This window comes from Haplochromis burtoni, unplaced genomic scaffold (genome assembly GCF_018398535.1).
Source record: "Haplochromis burtoni strain Fernald_Lab_line unplaced genomic scaffold, NCSU_Asbu1 Contig_435, whole genome shotgun sequence".
Taxonomy (NCBI): Eukaryota; Metazoa; Chordata; class Actinopteri; order Cichliformes; family Cichlidae; genus Haplochromis; species Haplochromis burtoni.
Window position 1 is genome coordinate 154319 of NW_024582796.1, and position 22539 is coordinate 176857.

General features: G+C 39.5%; 3 protein-coding genes across 9 annotated transcripts in view; 1 reads left to right on the top strand and 2 right to left on the bottom strand.

Annotated features, from left to right (window-relative positions):
• The window catches only part of nin (ninein (GSK3B interacting protein)), a 29266-nt gene extending 22079 nt beyond the window's left edge, over nucleotides 1-7187 (bottom strand). For 3 of the 6 annotated variants that reach the window (XM_014341268.2, XM_005946045.3, XM_014341269.2), the window contains exon 1: nucleotides 140-2390. In XM_014341268.2, the coding sequence (XP_014196754.2) occupies nucleotides 140-244 (105 nt within the window). In that variant the 5' untranslated portion in view covers nucleotides 245-2390. The other 3 variants (XM_042213333.1, XM_014341267.2, XM_014341270.2) reach the window with 3 other exon arrangements.
• On the top strand, nucleotides 5283-10692 carry LOC102309809 (lysophosphatidylserine lipase ABHD12). 2 transcript variants are annotated; one of them, XM_005946047.2, is made up of 13 exons: nucleotides 5283-5342; nucleotides 5575-5793; nucleotides 7116-7218; nucleotides 7442-7561; nucleotides 7749-7779; nucleotides 7879-7924; nucleotides 8631-8760; nucleotides 8870-8907; nucleotides 9091-9170; nucleotides 9922-10004; nucleotides 10102-10180; nucleotides 10273-10406; nucleotides 10520-10692. In XM_005946047.2, exons 2-13 carry the CDS (start codon nucleotides 5691-5693, stop codon nucleotides 10545-10547), a joined length of 975 nt encoding a protein of 324 aa, XP_005946109.1. In that variant the 5' UTR covers nucleotides 5283-5342; nucleotides 5575-5690; the 3' UTR covers nucleotides 10548-10692. The 2 variants fall into 2 exon arrangements, with proteins under 2 accessions (XP_005946109.1, XP_042069270.1); XM_042213336.1 differs by lacking the exon at nucleotides 5283-5342 and having other exon boundaries at nucleotides 5349-5793; nucleotides 10273-10396.
• pygl (phosphorylase, glycogen, liver) lies at nucleotides 10693-22126 on the bottom strand. The gene is made up of 20 exons (XM_005946049.3): nucleotides 21815-22126; nucleotides 21277-21378; nucleotides 21080-21158; nucleotides 20616-20719; nucleotides 18776-18907; nucleotides 18363-18474; nucleotides 17942-18024; nucleotides 17701-17838; nucleotides 17240-17332; nucleotides 16851-16997; nucleotides 16577-16740; nucleotides 15756-15870; nucleotides 15474-15575; nucleotides 14147-14294; nucleotides 13040-13098; nucleotides 12815-12956; nucleotides 12524-12731; nucleotides 12312-12446; nucleotides 12144-12210; nucleotides 10693-11284 (listed from the first exon to the last, which is right to left on the bottom strand). Exons 1-20 carry the CDS (start codon nucleotides 22055-22057, stop codon nucleotides 11096-11098), a joined length of 2562 nt encoding a protein of 853 aa, XP_005946111.1. The 5' UTR covers nucleotides 22058-22126; the 3' UTR covers nucleotides 10693-11095.
• Nucleotides 22127-22539: the final 413 nt, after the last annotated feature.

Genomic DNA, 22539 nt, shown 5'->3' on the forward strand with positions numbered 1-22539 from the left:
AGAGATGTCATACTTTCCATTACAACTATTGGGCCTCTCGAGGATGATATGCCAGACAATAGCAGACAAGATGAAGGCAAGACATTAAAGTACCTTGACAGGGTTTACATATTCAGTCACAGTGCTAACAGATACTCACAAACAGGATGGCTTCATCAATCTCAGCAGCATCTGTTCTTACCAACAACTTCATCTGAGAGCACTGCCCTGCAACTGAGCTTTCAACGCACTGCTCCAGCCTCATTTGCAGTGGAGGCTTTAGGTAATCCAATTACAATGATTAGAAAAACGGATAAACTGATAGACACAAAGATATCCAACAACAACCATGACTTTCTTGTAATTCATTAAATAAATAAAAATGAATCTTAATTTATTTCACTTTGATCACCAAATAATTTGTTTTTTAAATATCTGTAAGTATTTAGATTATATGCTATTGAAACAGCTAATCAAGAAAACAATGAATACACAGTGGCACCAAGCCAAGTGGACAGAGCAGCCAGGGACTAATTGAGAAAGTTAGACCAGAGCAGTGTGCCAGCATTTCCAGACTGGCAGATTCAGTTACACATGGACCACGTTTTTGTGTCAATTGGGTTGCATCATTTCTCTAATTGAAAAACAACAGAAGCAAATGGACAGAGAGCAGCGCCTCAAAACACAAGTCTGGAGTTCAAGTCAGCTGTAAGCCACGTTTCCCTGAAGTAATGATAGCAATGCAGACAATCAACCTTGGTGAATTATCTACAAGGCTAATATTTTAATGTGGGATTGAAGTAAGAGAAGAAGCTGACATTGGTCCAAAGCAAAAAGACAGAGTCTTACTAACTTAAGCAATGACATAACTTCCAGACACAACAGCTGAGATCAGCCACATGAAGCTTACCAAAGGTGATGCTTAAATTGGGCTGAGCAGAGTTAGAATACATGTTTCTATTTTTATTTACATAAACTCTAATAAGATTTGTCTGTTTGTTACATTTTTTTTTAATTTGTACTGTCCACTTTTTTCTTGAATTTCAAAAATATGATATTTTTCCACCCTCCTTAGGTGTCTTTATATATTTTATATATTTTGATCACCTAACTTCAGTTTGTCCTAACATAATATATATATTTGTGCATAAGACAAATTCAACATAAAGAACATACCAGTATGTCTAATGAGTTGAAACTCCCCACTCAGGGCTCATCTATACAATAGATATGCTGCCTGACCCTTTGCTCTTCCAGCTGCTCTCAGTGAAATCATCAAGTGCTCGGCCAGGTGTCCCCCCACACTCCAGACCCGGGGTGCCCATTCACTGCACACAATAGGCTGTCCACAAAGGCCAAGTCACTATTCTACATCTGCACATTTGAGCAGCTTATGGCACGCAGGAAAATAATGGTTCAGCAGTATGGCAGCTTACAGAAAACTAATGTTTGGTAAACTTGCAGAGCAACAGGGCGACAAACAGAAAGCAAAAGCAAGCATTGGGCAACTGCTTAGGACCGCTGTATATTACATGCGTGACTCCTGAACAGATTACTAAACAAAAATCTCTTTGCACATCTTGCTGGCATTGTTGAACTTATTCAGGTTTCTGCAAACAAACTTCTGAGCCAATTATCCAAGCAGCCCTTTACCTCAAGCTTGGCCACAGAGGCTCAAGGTGGCTGTGGGTTGACAGCTGCTGTAGCTTAGGAGTAAAACCAGTTCATATTAGGAGGGGGGAAAAAATAGGTTAATCCTAGAACCATCCCAGCATTCACTGGTCATAGTGTCAGTAAAAGATTTTAGCCAGTAAAGACAAAACTTAAAAACCTGATGATTGAACTAGAGATGAAGCAACTACATTTTAATCTGTTTTCTCTGAGGACTTGATATTCTCTCTCTATACAAACCTGTCCAAAGAAACTACATAAAGATAATTCCCATGTTCCCATTTTCTGTAGATCTATGTGAGAAAGTTTAGAAAAAGAATAACTTTGAAAGCCTGCAAACAACCCATCTCAGTCACATTTAAACAACTCTGGGTGAAATGTGAGGGCAATTGTTGGTGATACAAACTGCAAAACTGCATTTTATTTCCATTAGCGCGCTTACTTAACGCCATTTAAATCAAAATGGAAAAAGTTAGCAGTCAGCTGCTGCTCGTGTATGTTTTGCTTCACTGACTTTTTCCCTGTCTTCATCTAAGTAAAGATTTAAAGTCACTTGTGAGAATAAAATAACTGTAATGCAGTTTAGCTAGCTTCACTAGTCATAAGGAAAGTGATGGGCTATGCTAACCGCGCTAGTTCATTTGGGAACGTGAGGGAACACTTTTTTAGGATGAAAGAAGCTAAGTACCCAGAGCTGGAGAAGAGAAAGAAAGAAACAAAGAAATGTCTGAGAAAAAATAAACTCACCAAAGTGTCGAAACTTTGCGGACAGCTGACTCCTTCCTCGAGTCAAATTTGCTGATTAAACACACCTCTAAAAAACTTTAAACTACAACATTTCTCCCGCTACAGCGCAGGTAAACCTTCCGCTCCGGCAAGTTTGACGAGCAGCTAATTTGTCGATAGCAGCATTTTGTTCCCTAACATTACCGAGAAAGTAGCTGTCAGGGTTTTGCTGCTGGCTGCTTTGTGTCCGCGGCTGTATCATCCTCCTCCGGCTTGTAGCGGGTTTTGAAAAGCGGTTGTAAGAGGAAGGGGCGGTGACCGACCAAGAAGCTGCAACGCAGTCCTGCCAGCCCCCAGTGGACCAAACTAAAACAGCTCCGAAATCACTACAGTCTTTTAAACTGATAGCTGTGTCTTGTTGTGAATAATGTGTGTTGCAATGCTATCTTTTAGGCAATATTCAAGCACAGAAGGGGGGCTTTTCAAAACTGGATGCAACCATCTTTGGATCAAACAACCTCTATTAGATTAAAGTTGCACAAGACATTATACTGGCTTTGTTGAATCTGCACACCCAACAATACAAATCTAAATGGCCTGCACTACACTGGCGCCACCACCACCAGTAGGCAAACATGGGGTTAGTATCTTGCCCAAGGATATTTGGCATGCAGCCAGGAGGCAGCCTGGGATCGAACCACCGACCTTCTGATTAGTGGCTGACCTGCTCTGCCACCTGAGCTACAGCCACCCCAAATATTATCTGCCCTTTACTTAAAATACCTCAGAGTGTTTGGCCTATATTTGTTTATATTTAGCTTCCAAGGAGTGAGACTTTGCTCTCTGAAGGGATTTGTGTTTCTTCCTTCATTGGCTACTTTTTCACTTATTTTTGTCCAGTCCTTGTACCTGAACATTTTCAGATGAGTGTATTTTGTTTTTTATTATGCCTCTTAACACTTACCTATGAATTATTCAAACACACAAAGGGCATCTAGCTCAAGAAATGAACCAGTTGTACTTCTAGCAGCAACTCCAAAAACTCATCATTTGTTTTTCACAATTCCTTTGGTTTAATCTATGAAAAATGCTAATGATTACACTGTTTGATAGGAATAAAATATTTATGCACCAGTAAGGTCAATTACAAACTTGAAAACTTGCCATATCTCATCGTGCTGCATGTTGCGTGCTGTACTGTGTGACTTTAAAGGTTTTGTGGAAACTGGACAAGTGGAGGACAAAAAATGGGCAGACCTTAAAAAAAAACTATCTGCAACAAATCACCGTATTTTATTCCTGTGTGTAAGAAACAGGAATCAATCTGGCAAAGACCTAAAACAGGACCTGAGAGATGCAGCCAGACTTCAGTTGATCCATCTACTGTACTGTACAATGATCCCAAACACACTTTCAATGGAGTAAAAACTTACCTATAAATAAAAATATACAATGGAAGACTATCAGTCATGGAATGGCCTCCCTGGAGCCTGCATCTCAATATTACTGAAGCAGTGTGGGATCATCTTGACAGAGATTAGAACAAAACCCAAACAACTTCCAAAGAAAAACAAATGAATGTCCTTCAAGAGGCCTGGAGAACTATTCCTGAAGACTCTTTAAAGAACTTAGAAAGGCTGTTGCAGAATAAAGGTGCTCATACCAAATATTGACTCTTAAGCTTGTTAGAATTGTACACACTGTGTTTTTGCTTTATATACTCTGGTTTCATGGATGTTTGCAAATAAGTCACTACTGCTTAGCAAAATAAAAAGAAATGAGGGGTCTCTCAATACATTTGCACAGTACTGCATAAGCCATAAGCTACAAGCCAAAGAGCAGTTTCAAAAACCAGAACACGAATCATTCCTGAATATAAGTGTGTCAGTGAAATGCTGTAGTCCACATCCACAGGATAAATGTGAACAGTTTCACTACAACTGCTCTGTACTGATTTCTACTGTTTATAGCATCGGTTCATGGATGACCAGGAGTGAAACTAAGTTTATTGGAAAAACAAGAAAACAGTAGTTTTCTGATACTTTCTTGGCTTTTAATTTATTTGCTAGCAATTTAAAAATGTGTGGGACACTGAATATCAGCTCAACCAGCACTGACCAGACAAACGCTTCCCCTCCTAGAAAAATCAGTTAAACCCCAGGGGATCTAATAATTGCATTAACTGTCTTATCTTCCTGCTTTCTTAGATACAGATTGTTAGTTGTTAGTATGAAGGGATGAATGATTACCTATCACAATGCTCTTACATTCAGTTTTGAGGGTTTTTCTAGTTCTTAACATATAAAGCCAATCAATGTCCAGTATTTCAACTCATAGAAACCCTGAAAGCATCAGCATCAGTTGCTAAACTCCTGAAAACAAAATTATTTTCATAGTTATATCTACTTTTACCCTCAGCTTTCTTTCAGTCCAGGTGGAGGAGTGGATTTATTGCATTATCTAATACAATATTGCCTTTATCTTGGTTTAAAATAATTTTAAATATTCAACTAACTGTGGAATAAAGATGCATATACTTAAATGGTGTAGTTAACGAAACAAATGTGAAATTGTTTTAAATTTATAGTAGTTTTAATATGCTTAATGTTTACACTAAAAGAAAACATCATCCCTTAAACACCTGTTGCATGAATTCTTTTACATTTTTAATTCATGAAATTATTTTTGAGCAATAAAAATTTTTAATAAAATAAAATAATCTTAGTGTTGACATTGAAAAGAAACATAATTTAAACATCTGCCATTTGCATTTTTAAATTTGCCTTTAATTTTTCTTCTGTTTTAAGAATTTTAATGATATATAGTTGTGTTAATATGTTTACACTGAAAGGAAACGTAATAACTTATGCGTCTAACGTGTAGATTTCAAAGAACTTATAATACCCACAATTCCTTGCGGCCACTTATCAGCCGGGTTTGTTCCTGTTTTGTTGATTACATCGGCGGTAAGGGAGTTTGTGTCCCTAAATATTCTTTATGCATGTTTTCTTCTTCTGATGTCCACAGGCAGGGAGTTTTTGCCTTCTTTGGAGAGCACTGCACTTTGATCGACTTTATTTCTACATGACTGACTTACTGCATGAAATATTAACCAATAGCAGAGCGGCAGAGGAGATGATTAGTCTGAGAAGAACGTTGACCTCTTTTCACTTTATTTCACAACACTCTTGCTGTCAGGACAAGATCCCTACCGGATTCAGTTCACTGGAAAGAGGGAAATTCGCATACCCTGATCTGGACAGCGGGCCAGATTGTGTTGCTGTGGAGTGGAAATAATTTCACCCGTGGCAGAAATGAAGAGAGCTATTTCATTTCTGATAACTGTCTATGTCTCGGTGCCTGTCATTTTATACCTGTTCCCTTGGATACTGGGCCAAGTCATATTTGCTCACTTGTGTAAGTAATGTGTCTCGAGGCCTGGGTGTTTATTCAGAGTCAAGTTATTACATGTCGGATAGAGCAGATCTATCATTTAAATGACGTAATATATTTAAGTCACGTACTACTAAGGAGACCAAATCGCCATACGAAGTGTTGTGTACTGTTTATGACAAATGTTCTCATGGGAAATACTAATGCTGAAACAAACACTGTTAACAAGTTAACAACCTGTTGATCAAGATTATGTCACCGAACATCATTGTCATTATCCTGTTAAGTTCATTATATTAATATTTAGAAGGCATGATCAGTAGAAGATTTACCCATTTCATTTAATATGTTACTCTGCTGTCAAAAAGAATTCAATCAAGGAGTCCTCTGAGATTGGTGTGATACTTAAGGTGTTTTAAATATCAGAGTAAACACTTGAGATTTATTAGGAGTCTGGGTTCCTAGAACAACACAAAATGAGTTAATTGTTATACAACAAAATCACAATAATAGTATTTTGATATAATGATCATTTGTCTCACACTGGAAAAAACGTACCAAATGCTAGTGGCAATTGACTGCAACCACCACAATAACAAAAGTTTTTAATTGTCTTTAAGATGCTATTAAAATTGGATTCAAACAACTTCTATTTGAAGGGATTTACGTAGCTTGATAACAAAAGTTTGTTTGTCTTTACAATAATAATTAGTATTACAGGACAGCCTGGCCAATGACATGCCATCTTTCTGTAATTTTACACATTTATTTCTTACAATTTAAGCCCAAAGAGTCTGATTTCTTTCATTTATCAGAGCACAATTTTTTCTGTTATGCCGAAAAACTGAGGTGTGCTTTTTAAATTGCACTCTTCCCCCCCCCTAATACCAGCGATTAAGTGTGTAGTTAAACTTTGTTTGACATCGTTGAGGTAGAAGAAGCTAGAAATGGGAAGAAGAGAGAGGGATGATGGAGAGAAAGCATAATAAGAGAAATCTATCAATCTATAAATTCTGTGGAACTGACAAAGCAACAGCACTGAGTTTTTACTATTATAACAGCCTGGTTCATAGTAGAAGAGTACAGGTGCTAGACAAATAAGACTGCTGTGCAGCTAAAATCCCATATCAGACAAGGACAGGGCAACTTTCCTCTCCCAAAAATCCAGCAACTGGTCTCCTTGGTTCCCAGATGTTCACTGTACTGTACAATTTGATATTTTACAGTTTAATGTAGTTTGATATCTCATGGCATACAGTACACTGCAGCATAATCTGATATAATCTAATAATTCACAACACGACATACAAAAACATGCTGACCTTGTGTGCTTTTGTTTCCTGTAGTGAGGTTTCCATTCTTTGTGGATCTCAGCAGACCTGAAGATGTCCTAAACCACACATGCAATTTCTACCTCAACACAGAGGAGGGCATCTCAGTCGGAGTGTGGTAGGTCATTTTTGGGATCCTGTTGTGTCCATTTATGTGAATCACTCGAAAATACCACGTGCATATTGAGTACAGTTGGCTCCAGACTGAATATAGCAACGGTGTAATCATTTAGCTGGACAAGAACCACTCAAAAGCTGCCTGCGTATCTTGAAATGTAAGTGGATTTGTTTGTATTGTTCACTCTTTCCCTTTTGTCCTTCTCCGGCTTTGTGTCTCATAGGCATACGCTCCCTGCCAGCCAATGGGAGAAATCCGCCAGGAGAAGCCCTGAGTGGTACCGGGAGACTCTGGGAGACGGCACTCCTGTTATTATCTATCTCCACGGCAACATAGGGACCAGGTGGGATAAGAGCAGTAGGATAGAGTCCTTGAACTGATCCTAATGGAGTCTAGTGGGTATTACAGGACTGCTCAGGTCCCTGGTTTTATCCACAGGAACAAAGCGCACAGGGGTTTGTGGGTCAGAGTAAATGAGACTGAAAGCCACTTGATTACTTGTATTCATTGCTCGTATTTTGCTTCTGCAGGGCAATAAATCACAGAGTACAACTGGTGAAGGTAAAATTCATAATCTGAAGTATGTTTATTTTTTAAATTCTGGTAAAATGCTTTTGACTCTAAGCGTTACGATGATATTCAGATGTTTTTCTTTTGTAGATCTTAAGTGCTGCGGGGTACCATGTCTTATCTTTAGACTACAGAGGTAAGATGATTGTTGCTCATTAAGGGATCATTTTTCTGCTACACACAAACCAGATCTTCTGTTTGTTGTCCTGGAGGTTTGGAGCTATATATAAAAGCTCAGAATAAACACTTATAAAATATATTTCTTTCCTCTGTCAGTAATAACTGCATATATATCTGGACATAATAAAGAATTCACCCGGTCCTTAGCAGGTCTTTAAATCATTTAAATACAACACATGACATATTAAACAGACAGATGGCCTTGTGACTGACTGTAGAATACTTTGGTTTGCAGAGTAGTTCATGCTTGACTTGCTGCAAAACGGGCCCGAATCCTCAGCCCTCCACCACTATGCTGTGCATTATGGTGAAACATCTCTTTGGGCTCATCTGTCCAAAGGACATTGTTCCATGAGCCTTGTCATTTGTTCTGATGCAACTTTGCAAAGTTTTATTTATGGAGAGAAGAGACTTTCTCCTGACAATCCTTTCAAACAAGCCATAATTGTTCACTTTTTTCCTAATCGTACTGTCATGAACTTTAACTTTCCAACTTGAGGCCTTTAGAGTATGATATGTGTTGCGGGTTTTTTGCAGTTTTTACGAGAAGTGCATGGTCTGACCTTTAGAAAATATATAACAAAGGAGAATCTGTTTAAAAAAGTCATCATAAGTCTGTCACTGTCAGTGAGTATACTGCATAATCAATATATTTTAACAAGGTTTTGGAGATTCTACTGGGGACCCCAGTGAAGCTGGATTGACCAATGACGCCCTCTACCTGTACCACTGGGTAAAGAAACACATCAGGGGGAGTCTCGTCTGTCTGTGGGGACACTCGCTTGGCTCCGGGTCAGTTTCTCATGTCACGTCAGCCATGTCCACCACTCATGATGCAAAGCTAGATGAAAGCTTTAGTAAGAAAGGAGTTTAAAAACATAATTGTTGTTTTTTTTTGTAGGGTGGCAACCAATGCAGCAGTGAAAATACAGGAGCAAGGTAGATATTTAAGATTACTTTAAATGTACCATGGGAAACATGACTTTTAATCACTGAACAATGCAGCATGATGTTTCATTAGCAAGAAAACAGATTATTCAAGTCTATAAATGTAGTTTTTAAACTCCAATCATTCATTTTATTTTCTGTTTTAATCAACTGCACTTCAATCTATTCAATCAGAGTCTGCTGTTGATGCTTTGATCCTTGAAGCTCCATACACAAGCATCGGAGAAGTCGTAGTCAACCATTGGTTCACGAAGGTGTGGACAGTCATTGCACATTTGTTTAACTGCAGCTTGCAGCCCTGTGTTTTGCTCATGTTTTTAGCAAAACACAGCTCTGTTCACTTTTGTCTTGTTCAGAAAAAAATTTTCATTCCTTAATGAAGTGATTGCTAAGAGATTAATCACTTCGTCATCTGTTTGTGTGATTTAAAAAAAAAAAAACAAAACAAAAAAATAAATCACTGGTTATTTTTAAATGAGCCACTCCAGAATAGTGAGTTACAAAAGACAAGACTATAGATTCACCACAGCTTTTGGTTTTTCTCAAGCCCAGTTGATTCCCTGTTTAATCTATACCAATAAAGCAACAGTTATATAAGAAAAATTGTATTGTTAAAGCCCCTCAATTGCAACAACAATTGTGAAAGTTAGCTGCTCTAAACTGAGTCTAGCTTTGTTGGCATTCTCTTCCTGTTTATAAAAGAGGTTTTCCTCACCAGCATCGCCAAATATTTCCTTACAGTGGATCACTGGGATTCTCTAACGTTGGATCTTTATCATAAAGTATGAAGTGCTTTGACGTGACTGATGCTGCAAAGAGGGATTATATAAATACAATTCAACTAATACAGTGTAATTTTGTGTATGAATTGCTAATATTTACTCCACCTCCACACATTTATAAAGTAGACTGGAGTCTCTCACAGAACCTTCTGTTCTGCCAGTGTTTTTGTATGCCGCTACAGTGCACAGGATATTGCAGCATATTTTCCATCTTTTTTTCCAGATGTACAGGTTCCTTCCAGGATTTGAGAGCTTCCTGTGGAACATAATGAAAATGACCAACATAGTATTTGCTAATGATAAAAAGTAAGTGTGGCATATTTTACTCCGAAAGAAATGCAAAGAAGTGTTCTGCATTTCCACATTAGATCTCTCTCACGTTTTTACTCCAACATCTTTGCAGCTTGAAGTCCCTGATCAGTCCACTTCTTATTCTGCATTCAGAGGATGATAATGTTGTTCCTTATCACATGGGCCTGGAGGTACAGCTGGTACTCTTCCTCTCCATTTGGACAATTTCCTCTAGTGGACTTTGCTGCTTTTTTGCTGAATACTCTGTATTTGTTGTCTCCAGCTGTACGAGATATCACTCCAGACTCGGAGGAAATTAAACACCGATGCACACGTCGAAATGATCTCCTACAGTGCAAGTCTTGGATTCTCCCACAGCAGCATCTACTTGGATCCCAATTTATCAGGTGTGGTTAGGTAAGGCAATATCTAAAATTGATTAATTGCTTTTCCATTGAAGGCGGTCTATTATCTTCATTTTTAGGTCCCCTTAACCCCTAAAATGAAAGCTTTTTCTGTTTTGGTTGCAGGAAATTTCTAGAAAACCTGAGACACTAAAGTGGCGTTCCCTCCTCCGGGCTCACAGTTCCTCGTGGTCCTCATTGCTTTGTAGGTTTTGTGAAAAAAGTCCAACACACTGGCCAACTTCTTGCACAAAAGCTTCCATATCTTACAAAGATGTCAATAAAAGCACAGTACTGTATGTCGTTACATTCTGTTTTTATTTCAACACTGAGAGGAACACATGTTGATCAGAAATGTAAGTTTGCATACTTAACTAAGTTACAAATGCCTTTAAATCCTTGAAATTGTTCTGAGTTTCTACAGAAATGTAACAAATGTGAGAACAGTCAGCTGACTGTGATCCTACTGGATTCCTGAAACCTCCACCCACCCCCATAATGTTAAATATGAGCAAGTTATTTGGAAATACTGAAGCTTGCTCAGCACAGTGACTCGCAGTTTAAGCCTACTACATGCATTGTGCTAAAGAAGTATAACAGTGCTTTGACAGCAAAGAAGTCCTCAAAACAGTTCAGTGATATGCAAATTGAAGGCTTAAACCAAACAGGAATGGTTAACATGCTGTAAACAAAAAGGCAGCCTCACAGTTTCTTAAGAGCTTTGACAGTTTCTTCGATGGCTTCCCTGGGCTCGCTTGGTGGCGGGATTTTGAGGTTGGTCGGCTCCACGCCCCACACCTCTGTGGCGTACTCTTTGATGGTTCTGTCGCTGGAGAACTTTCCCGTTGCAGCGATGTTCTTGATCACCATCTTCGTCCACTCCACTGGATTCTTTTAGAGAAAAATAAAAATATAATTTATCATTTTAGGTTTTATATTTAGTCTTCTAAAAAAGTGTGTTGGTAGCAAATACTTAATTTTTTTGAATGAGTGTGCAAGTGCATACATCATGGTGAGACTCACACTAGCCAGTTAATTTTGCAGGTTTGTGTATGCGTCTGTAAAGTCCTTTAAAACTCCATTATTTTTCATTAACCAGCAGGGGGCTTTCTTAGTTTCCAAAAGAAGTCCAACTGTTTTTTGACCTCAGTCAACATATTTTAGTGAGTTTTTGGACTCAGTTGCTAGTGTCAGGTGTTATTTAATACAGCATGATATTAATTTGGTAAATGATGGCCCACTTTAGAATTAAAGATAATTGAGAAAGCAGGATATGGTTTTGGGCGTGGCAACCCTGTGGTTGATAAGCTGGTACTGTATGAGTGTGAGAACCCTCAGTTTCTTCAAAACAATGTCTGTTGCCAAGTGCCCATCTTTTATATGCCAAACACTGCACATCTGTCTGAACAGATTTGTTAATACCTGTGCAACCCTGTGATTAAGGGTTTAAAAGCTACTCATGCTTTGGTTTAATCAGCAAAAGTCAGCTGGTGTGCTCCAAGTCTATGCAAGATGTTCTAAAGTTTTTGTATTTGTAAACAGCGAGAACTTCTTCCTGTGGGAAATGGTTAGAAATGGTGCAAAATAACAGTGTAGAGAAGTACAACTGTAATTAGAGCCGCATGTGCTACATTAAAGAATTTGATACTGTACAGATGCTAAATGGGGAAATGTAAAGCAGCTTTTTTATGAGAAACAAAAGGAGCAGACAAATGAAAACTTTGCAAAGGTGTTGCAAAGCAAATGTCACCTTGTAGAGCTTGCTGACTTTTTCTTGGCATTTCACGTAGGCTTCAAAGTCTGCGAAAACTTTGAAACTGAAAACAAACAGACAAACGAACCCAACAACCGTCAGATTTTTATAACATTTAATTGCTAAAGACAGGATCAGCTGATCATGTAACTTGAAATTACTCACCGGTCATATTTGAAAAGCATCTCGGTGAGGTCTTTGAACAGCTCTGGATTTTTGGGGCTAAAGAATCCACTTGTGATCTGATCCATCACTTGCTTCAGCTCGGGAATCTTTTTGTAGTATGCCATGGCGTCATACCTAACAAAGGACAAGTAAGAAAGTTGGGTTTTCGCAGCATTAAGTTACAGATCAAAGTCTGTGAGAGACTTCCTTACCCCTTTTTGTCCATTTCAGCTACATCCTCTACCCTCATGCCAAAAATGAAAAGGTTCTCCTCTCCGGCCTCCTCGGCCATCTCCACGTTGGCTCCATCCATGGTGCCGATGGTCAGGGCTCCATTCAGCATGAACTTCATGTTGCCTGTTCCTGAAGCCTCTGTGCCTGCAGTGGAGATCTGCTCTGACAAATCCGTAGCAGGAATCACTGAAGAAGAGCACATGAAAATTTAATTACTTGCAAAACATCTTTCTCACTTTATCTGAGTGGCATTTTAAAGCGAATGGTACCTTTCTCGGCAAGAGACACTCTGTAGTTCTCAAGAAAGATGACCTTCAGCTTGTTGCCCACCACAGGGTCATTGTTCACCACATCAGCGACGGAGGTGATCAGCTTGATGATCATCTTTGCCATGTGATACCCTGGTGCAGCCTGCAGAGCATCACACAATCACAATCATTACCCTTCTTTGTCTGTTCATCGCACCAGAGTGTTTGATTTGGCTGAATTGCTACCTTTCCACCGATGATCACAGTTCGTGGTACAAAAGGTGCGGTAGGGTTCATTTTGATGCCTATGAAGCAAAATAAAAAAATAAAATAAAGAAACTCTATATTAGTGATTTAAACAAAAACCATCTGGACTCTATTCATTTTCAGAAAGTTACTGATTTAGTCAAAATTAATGAATTAAAAACCTGCTCACACATTTAAGGCATGGAGCAAAGCACACAAAAATCAGCATTTTACGCACTCATACAGTCATTTTAAGTAATTTTCAGTGTTTCAAATTTTGGGGATTTGCATTTTTACTTCTTGTTTTACAGATCCATCATTTTCCTGCTGATTTGTTTCTGAAATTTGAAAAGAAAAACATTTGGGAAATATTTTTTGCTTTCTTTTGAGAATTTGATGAGAAAAAAAAAATGCTACCAGTCAATTTCTTTTAGCATACAGATCAGAAACAGCTTAAAAAAACAAAACCCACACACAAAACAAAACAACGGCCTAACAGTGCAGATCTGCTAGGCTGCTGCATGCTCCAGCTGTACATACAGTTCTCAAACTGAGGGGAGCAGTGAGCCACTGCAGGTGAACAAACATGAAAAATATAGATTGAAAGAATTAGTTATGCAGGGAACAACAAGTGCCTCATTAAAATTCAGCTCTGATGCTTTTCATTGCCAAAAAACCGACACACGGTCAGCAGAAAACTTGAGAACTCCTGAGCTGAGCACATCTACATAAAGCCAAAATGTAATCTTATGCAACTCATTGGCATGAAGCTCCTGGATTGCCACATTGCATGACATATATGGCATGTGTGTGCAGAACAAATCCAAAAAAGGAAAGGACTTTAAGTGCAGGTATAGTCAGCATCATGTTGCACAGAATAAAAGTGTTGATGAAACTGCTGCTGTCCTGTTTATTACAACCTCAGGGCTGCATGGAAAATTCCCACAGCTGAGTCAGACAGCCACATTCTTCACGTTTGCTTTAACATGCACAGCTGGGTGGGCAGTCTGCCACATCGGGACATGTCAGATTGTGTCATGTAAATTATCACTCAGAAAATCAACCATTATTAAAGCTTTTGGCACTGAGCAATCAAACTACACGTACGGTTGTACATAGTGATGATGTGCAGGCAGTTAAGGAGCTGGCGCTTGTATTCGTGGATCCTCTTCACGTGGACGTCAAACATGGAGGCTGGGTTGATTTTCACTGGGTACTCCTTCTCCAGGTACTGGGCAAATTTCACCTTGTTGTCCTGTGACAAAAGGAAAAGAAAAATACATACCAAGTATGTGACTTGGCAGGAAGATGCTGAGGTGAAATTGCTAAATAACTGACGAGTGCCGCCTGGACACGTACCAGGTTTGAAAACCACAAACTGCAATCATGCACAACACAATCAGATCGTTTGAGCCTGCAATGATGTGCACAGGCATTTAAAAATGATATGTAATTTTCCAGCGAAGATCAAATTTTTAGTTTCATGGTGCAGCAGAACAAACACTACCATGCAATCATAAGCTACATAAGTGTAAGGGCTAATATTTAGAATCAATTCATGTAAGTGAAGATCATTTATCCGCATTTCAGGAGCGGGACCACACCTGATACCCTCCCTTTCCGGTCCTATGTCTATCTATGGCTCACATGGGTATCTGCCTACCCTGGGAGCTTCTGCCAGTCTGCTCTGAGGCCTTCCCCAAACTGCATCATCAATTTACGATGGCCCATCTGCCATTGTCTAATCTAAAAGGAGGATGTGGTCTCAGCTAGTGAAACTTATTTTAAAGAAAGAAAAAAAGTATCAGAAGAAACCAGTAAATGCTATATGCAGTTCTGAGGCATTCTTGAATCCAGTGCCATTACCTCATTTTCTGTCTGGATAGTGGTGCAAGGAGTATTTACTAAAAGACTGCAGAACAATGCTACGACTGGTATTAACAGATATGATTTCAGTACAAACAATAGTGATGCAACAGTGTGTAAACCAGAACCAGTCCAGTGGCAGATGGTTGTGAAATCACTGAGCAAAAAAGATTTTACAGCACAACTCCTGCTTTACTGCAAGGGACAGACAAATTTTTAAATATTCCACAACTATTCTTTTATTTCTGTAAAGTAAAATGAATCAATTATGTCTGCCAGATGAATGAAGCTCAATATCATCTTTCAAGTGTTTGAGCATTAGAGTGTTTTTGACTGCTCCCTTATTTTCTGATGCCCTTGCCATTTATCCAGGCTTCATACCATCGCTGGGACTTCACAAACCCGTGTCCTCCCAGTTTCAACTCGGGGATCATGTAAGACACTACATCTGGAAGCCACTCCCAATGAAGCTGAAGTATAAATGCCCACTTTTTTAAATTTTACTCTTAAAAGCACAGTAATTGAATAAATCTACTCAGGTACTTTGCAGTGACACCTTCCACGTTACCTGTTTCACTTTAGAGACATCGCGGATGAAGGTACCATCATTAACAAGGTCATTCAGCTTCTGCAGCTCATCGAGGTCCCTCACATAATCCTCCCCGATGGCCTGAAAGACACTTAAGGTCAGGCTAAAATATGCAAACACACATCGACAGTTTACACTTCAGCAGACTGTTTGTAAAATAGCAAGTAAATGCACTGCCAAGAACACAGCCGCTTGATACATCTCTAAAGATTTAGGGGTCTTAAGCTGTCTCTTGGCATCATTACTGCAGCTGAAACAGACCTCGGCTATAAGCTCCGCCAGTCCAGGGTTACAGAGGAGCAGCCAGCGTCTGGGAGTGATGCCATTGGTTTTGTTCTGAAACTTGTTTGGTTCTAGTTCACTGAAATTACGAAACCTACAGGAGGAAAGAGAGAAATGTTCAGAAGGATAGCTGTTATACTAAAGCTTTTAAAACCAGCAGCAGTACTACAGCATTTGTAATGGTCTCCTTAACACATAGTATTCATATACAGAAAAAAAATGAATAATTATCATCTCCTGCTGAATTTGTAAGTTTGCTCACTACTTATTTCACTCAGGGACATGCAAATCAGTTGATAACTTTCATGTTTTGTTCTGGATCTTTAGGTGATATTTTGTCTCTCTCCATTAAAACGAAACTACCCTAAAAATGTATGTTGTGTTTGCGTTTTTGGAAGCGAGCAAACATAAGCGTTACCCATTTAGCTTTGGTTTTAGGAAAAAAAAAAAAAAAAAAATTGGACAGTACACATCAACAAGCAGCCACCTGAAAATGTCCTTCAGCATTACAGTACCACACAGGTATTGAGGGTTTTGGCCTTTAGGAGAGTTTCAACATGCAGTTGATGTAATGGTGAATAAAAGAGGTAAAGATTCAGTCCTGTTGTAACATATGAAGCCATGCTCATTTAGCAACAAGTGGTGCAAACTTTCTCTTTTAAAAGCATCTGTTATAATGACATTTAAAGATTTCCTTTTTTTTTTTTTTTACTGAATTTAATGGCAGCTGCAGCGCTCGTTTGGTCTTTAGTCTGATATTCGATTGACTTTTTTACTGCATCCAGCAGCAGAGGGCTTACACTTGGGTCTTGATGATGTTGGAGTGTATCTCAGCGACTCCGTTGACTGCGTGCGATCCCACGATGCACAGGTGCGCCATGTTCACCCTCTTGCCTCCGTCCTCTTCAATCAGAGACATTTTCCTCAGCTTGTCCGTGTCGTTTGGATAGAGAGCTACAATATTCTGCAGAAAGAGAATAGATGATGACATGTCCCATCCCATGAATCATCAATGCAGTTTGTCATTATGGACACTCTTAATGCAAAACTAAAGAAAAAGTCCAGTATACGTACATCAAGGTGGGCCTGATTGATCTGGTAGATGATTTGCAGGTGTCTGGGTAGGAGTTTTTCCATCAGCTGCACAGGCCAGCGCTCCAGAGCCTCGGGGAGAACTGTGTGGTTAGTGTAGGCAAATGTTCGCGTTGTGAGGTCCCAGGCCTGAAAATAAAGAGAAAGTTTATTCTTTTGCAGTCATTTACACACATTCTTGATTTCATCTCTTCTCCCAGTTCATTAAAAGCCTCCAACCTCCTGCATTTTACTTCTTAACATGGCAGTCAACTTCTTCTGCTTTGCCTATGCAATACTGAAGCATCTGTTTCTTGTGCTACCTTACTTGCCCATAGTTGTTCATGATTTCCTAATTAAAGCTTGTTTTAAGTCGGTCAATTTCTACTAACCGTGTCCCAGTCGATTTTCTCAATGTCCAGAAAGATTCTCATCAGTTCGGGGATGGCCATGGCTGGATGGGTGTCATTTAGCTGGATGGCTACCTAGAAAACACGGCATCCTGTAATTAGATGTTGGTTTCCTTCCCGTTGACCTCCTAAAACACTACAGGTCGTGCATACATTTAATATGCATGGTGAATATCTTTCTCTCATCTTTCTAGTAGATCACTGTTCTGCTTTAATCTTCTATGAATAAGGAACTTTATTGTGCAAGTGAAGAAGTATCTTGGAGAAAAACTGACTTGTGCTGCCACACAGGTTTGTTTGGAAACAGCAAAAAAACTGCTCCTTGCTACAACAGGATGGTCAAAGTTACAAAATACAATGAAGTAATGAACTGCAAATGCACTGAAACAAATGCTACCATTTTGCCTTTATTATTATAAATATTAGAAAACTCAGAGTGTTACTTTGTCTGGGAAGCTCTTGAATGATGTGCGACCGGGTACGCCTTTCTTAGTGGTCTTGAAGCGACGGATGATGTCTTGGAGTGTGGCTGCCACGACAAAGTATTCCTGCTTCAGACGAAGTTCTTTTCCTTCAAAAAACTGTAACAACAAGTGTTATAAGTGGTGGAAAAGAAAAGAAATATGTGACTTGCACTTAATGCAAAAGAGTGACGATATTGAAATTGACTGCCTATAAACTTACATTGTCATTTGGGTAAAGTACACGGGAGATGTTCTCCGCCAGGTTTCTGTCCAGAACGGCTTGGATGTAATCTCCCACATTAACTACAGACAAATATTACAAATTCAATGCTTTAAATTTAAAGTAAAAGAACAAAAATGTACAGGAGGGGGGGGCGGGGGGGGGATGCAGCGTTCGAGGGATTTGGCAATGCATAAATCTTGTTGCATGTTTCCGTTCTGCAGCAGTTGTGCAAAATTTGCCAGTTGAATACTAAAAAAAGGAAACATGACTTTAAGCAACTATGCATTTGTTAAGTGTAATTTCCGAGTTTGTTCTTGCAATGACAAAAAGTAGTTGGAGCCTCACACCACTGTTGGCAAAATATTCAAGCAGCCTCACACAGAGAAATTTAAATGGACAGTGAAAATTCATGACCTACAGTCTTTCAAGTTAAAATCATTGGGAGCGCGGGCAGACCACAGCCTCATGGTGTTCACAGTGTTGTTCATATAGCCAGGGATGGGTGTGTCATAAGGCATTGCGAGAACCACCTGCAAGTTAAAACACACAAAAACCCCAAAACACATTTATAGAATACTGTGATGTACTCTCCCGTTTTCCCAACTGCCCCAATAACCAAAAACACACCATAAATTAACATTTTTATGCCTTCTTAACAATATTCTTATAGTAGGATACTATGCTGAAGAGCTGGTGTGCACACATTTATGGATGTTTGTCTGTTTTGCTGATTCTCATCAGCTGTAACTAATAAAGACTTCCATATTCACGCATTGCTGAAATAACCTATAAAACCTATTTCTTACTTCATCAATATTTCAGTATCAGTACCTGAGTGTCAACCCATTTTGGGCCAGCTCTCGTTTCCTCCACTCGTCCATAGAAGTGCACGGGCAGCATGTACTCGGGGCGAGCCTTCTCCCAGGGGTTTCCATGTCTCAGCCAGTCATCTGCCTCCTCCACCTACAGTAGGTCACAAGTTAGAGCTCCAGGATAAGAGTCACTGAACGAGACACAAACTCCACTTAGAGCACGAGGTCCAATCAGGGCCCTATTCCAAGTGGCATGTTCAACAAACCAAGTTAAATAATTAACTCTGAATCGATCAACTCAGACTGGAGTTGAGAATTAGTTCAATCAGCTCCGAGTATATTGACCTTTAGTAAAGCATGTGCATGAGTAGACAAAAGAAAATCATCACGATTCATCGTGGCAACAGATAAATAAAGAGCAGAAGCTCTATTTTAATAATAATAATAAAAAAAGAACATGTCTCGGTGCTGATTATGATATTTTACTATAAAAGACAGGAGAGAACAAAGGAGGTATGTTAGTTTGCTTGGTGACAGTGGGATGGATCTGCCCTCAAGTCAGTTTTTCATTAAACAAAAGCCGTTTTGCAGAAGTTAAATATGTCAGGAATATAGGTCATCTTGGGACAAACATGCTGCAATAAATGCTGGGACAGAATAAATAAATAATAACATAAAGGAAACATAAATGGATTAGGACAGGATGAGCTGAGAAAGAGTTAGAATAGATCTAAGTAGATCTTTTTTGGATCTATCCTGCTGTGAAAGTGGGCTCTGACCTGGACATGGGTGGCTGATCTGTTATGTGGAGTCACTGCAATCTGACCCACTGAGACTGAATCGGGTGATTTTGAGTGAAATATACAAACTTTTACAAAAGTAATCAGATTACAAGCAGACTGTCTGCAGGCTACTTTTTGAAAATCCACTCAGTTCAGCCTCATCTTTACTCCAAACAGTGTGGCAGACTTTGTACAGAGAAGTTATTTAAACAGGGATTGCTACAGTGTTGTAGAGTAAATGTTTCCAGTGGGGACCGCACATGCAGTCTGACAGCTGCATTAGTGTCCACAGAGTCACAGGGTTACAAAGAGGTAGGCTACAGAGCATGGAACATAATCACCGCCTCTGTTCTCATACATTGATGAGTGAACGATTATGAAAGTGTTCATCTTAAACATAATAAAATAGTGACCTACTATCCAACTGGGATCTTTGATAGCAACTTTATGAATGAGGAAATTAAACTGAGCGTCATTCAGCTGGCTCGAGCGCTGCAGGAGGGGAGGAGTCAGAGTTTGGTGAAGAAAACCGTTCAGTGATCAGGTGAAGTTTACAGAGTCCATTACCCCCGTGATTGACTCACAGTTGACGTGAACTCATCTCAGGGTTCACAAACTTGGAGTTGCTGGCTACAGCAGCTTCCTCGAGTAGATTTTGAATTTACGCTGTTCACCAGCAACAGGGATTGATACATGCAGGTTCAGTCACACTGTGCAGGTTTATAGGTTGCTGTTCAGAAGTCCATGTTTACACTGAGAGTTTGAACTTCAAATAAGCAGCAAAAAAAAAAAGAAAAATATCCAAAGGGCAGAAGCCTTTTTCTTTATCACAAGATACACAATGTTTTGTTCCTATACAATCAACCAACCAGCTTCTTGCATCACTCGAGCAGTGCTAAACACAGGTTTTTATTAATGATTAGCTTTATGAGTATTCTGACCTAATAATTTCTACTTTGGCCCAAATCACCCTTGAGTTCTAGAAAAGTGAGTTTAATCAGTTTCATTGTAGTTTAACTGCAAGAGTCCACAAAAAAGGGTAATTAATGTAAAGCTTTGAAAATAAGATGCAGGTACCTGCCAGCCATCTCTTATCTTCTGGTTAAAGATCCCATATTCATATCGAATGCCATAACCGTACGCTGCAAGTCCCAAGGTGGCCATTGAATCCAGGAAACATGCTGTGTGCAGAAGAATTAGACATGAAATCAGAAACATAAAACCCCTGTAGTGAAATTAGAATTGAATTCATTTTAATGGCTGGAAGTTGATAGAATAGGCACGCAGAGATATTTGATAGAGGAATGCCAAAATAACCTGGAAATAGCAATGACATATTGCTGTAGTGGAGATAAGGAGATAAGGAGTTCGCCTGCAAAAAGACTCATCTTTAACCCTTTTGCAGAGTTGCAGCATACTGAATTTTATTCTCTGTTTTCCAGCTTTTCCTGTTAGTTAGGACTCCCAGAGGAGAGGCTGGGCAGTGAAAACCTTTTCCTCCCTTTCTCCCAGCCTCCTTTTAAACACTTGCATTATTTTACCTGCCAGTCGGCCCAGACCTCCATTCCCCAGCCCTGCATCCTCCTCCATCTCCTCCAGCTCTTCCATGTCCAGGCCAAGCTACAGCAAAGCATTAAAAGACAAAACAAAAACAGAAAAAAAAAAATCAGCAGTGTCATTATGTGCGGTCAGTTTGTGCGGCTGTGGATGCTGCAGAAATTGCTGCAATAAACCAGACCTGATAGATGGCTTCATCGCAGGCGTTCTGCAGCCCGAGGTTGATCATTGTGTTTTGGAGTGTTCTGCCCATGTAGAACTCCAGAGACAGATAGTACACTCGCTGGTCATGTGAAAGAAACAGAAACACTAAATATTTGCACCTGCTACATCATCAGTCTTCAACTACCCCAAAACACTGATAAAGTCTTTGTGGCTTTTGTTGCAGTTTCAGAAATGAAGCAGTAAGTGCAACAGACAGCTATTTTTTCTGCATAAAAAAAAAAGAACAGTGGCTCATTCTAATAAGGAAAGTTTTATGCAGCGTTTAAGTACCTCCCATAAAAAGGGAAACACTAAAGCGCATAAAGTTGTGGTTTTTTTTTTCTTTGTTCTCTCGTTTTAAATTTCAGGAAATGCATTCTCTGAGAAAACAGTCTACATGTAAAGATATTTTTAATCTGCCAGTTTGACACTCTGCAGAATAGGTTGGCTGCACTACAGCTGTGTGCGCGTTTGTGGTGGAGTTTAACTTTGACACTAAAACTTCTTGCTTTTACCTTTGGGTCCACCTCATAATAAAACTGCTGTGTTCTGATCCATCTCCCCACCAGGTGATCTCTCACGGTGTGGGCCAGGGCAAAGTAATAATCCCTTGGCGTTGCAATGTTTCTGTCTTTCACCAAAGTGAAGTGCAGGTGTCGATTAAAGCCCTTTTTCAGCTCTGCCACGTTCTCCACTCCCACGATCCCCCTGATACTGATCTGCTTGCGCTTCTCCTGGTCGGTGAGAGGTGTCGCCATGGTGGGTGCGCAGTGTCGGGGCTGGGAAACCGTGCCTGTCCTGGACTGAAAGTGAAGATAAATGGGAAGAGAGTTGCCGTTTTCATGCACTAGTCTCCTCCTCATGCTGGTTGTTATTGGTGAATGCAGGGGGAGGGTGGTGCCTCTGCTGACCTGAAAACGGCAGGAAGCAGAAACACCACAGATAAAGAATGAATGGCTCTTTATCTGCAGGTTTTTTTTTTTGTTTGTTTTGTTTTTGGTATGATTTGGTGTTATATAAAGGTGAGGAAGTGCTGACTGCCCTGAGTGATTTTATATGTAACGTAACAACGCATGCAAATATGTATACATGCATATAATAAATATATAAAATATTTTTTAAATATAATATAGAATTTTTTGCACGCTGTCATTTTGGGTAGCTTCCAAACTCTGTCTGGCCCCCCCAGTAGGTCCCTAGAGACACACCAGGGGACAAACTAATGATTTTATCCGAATCG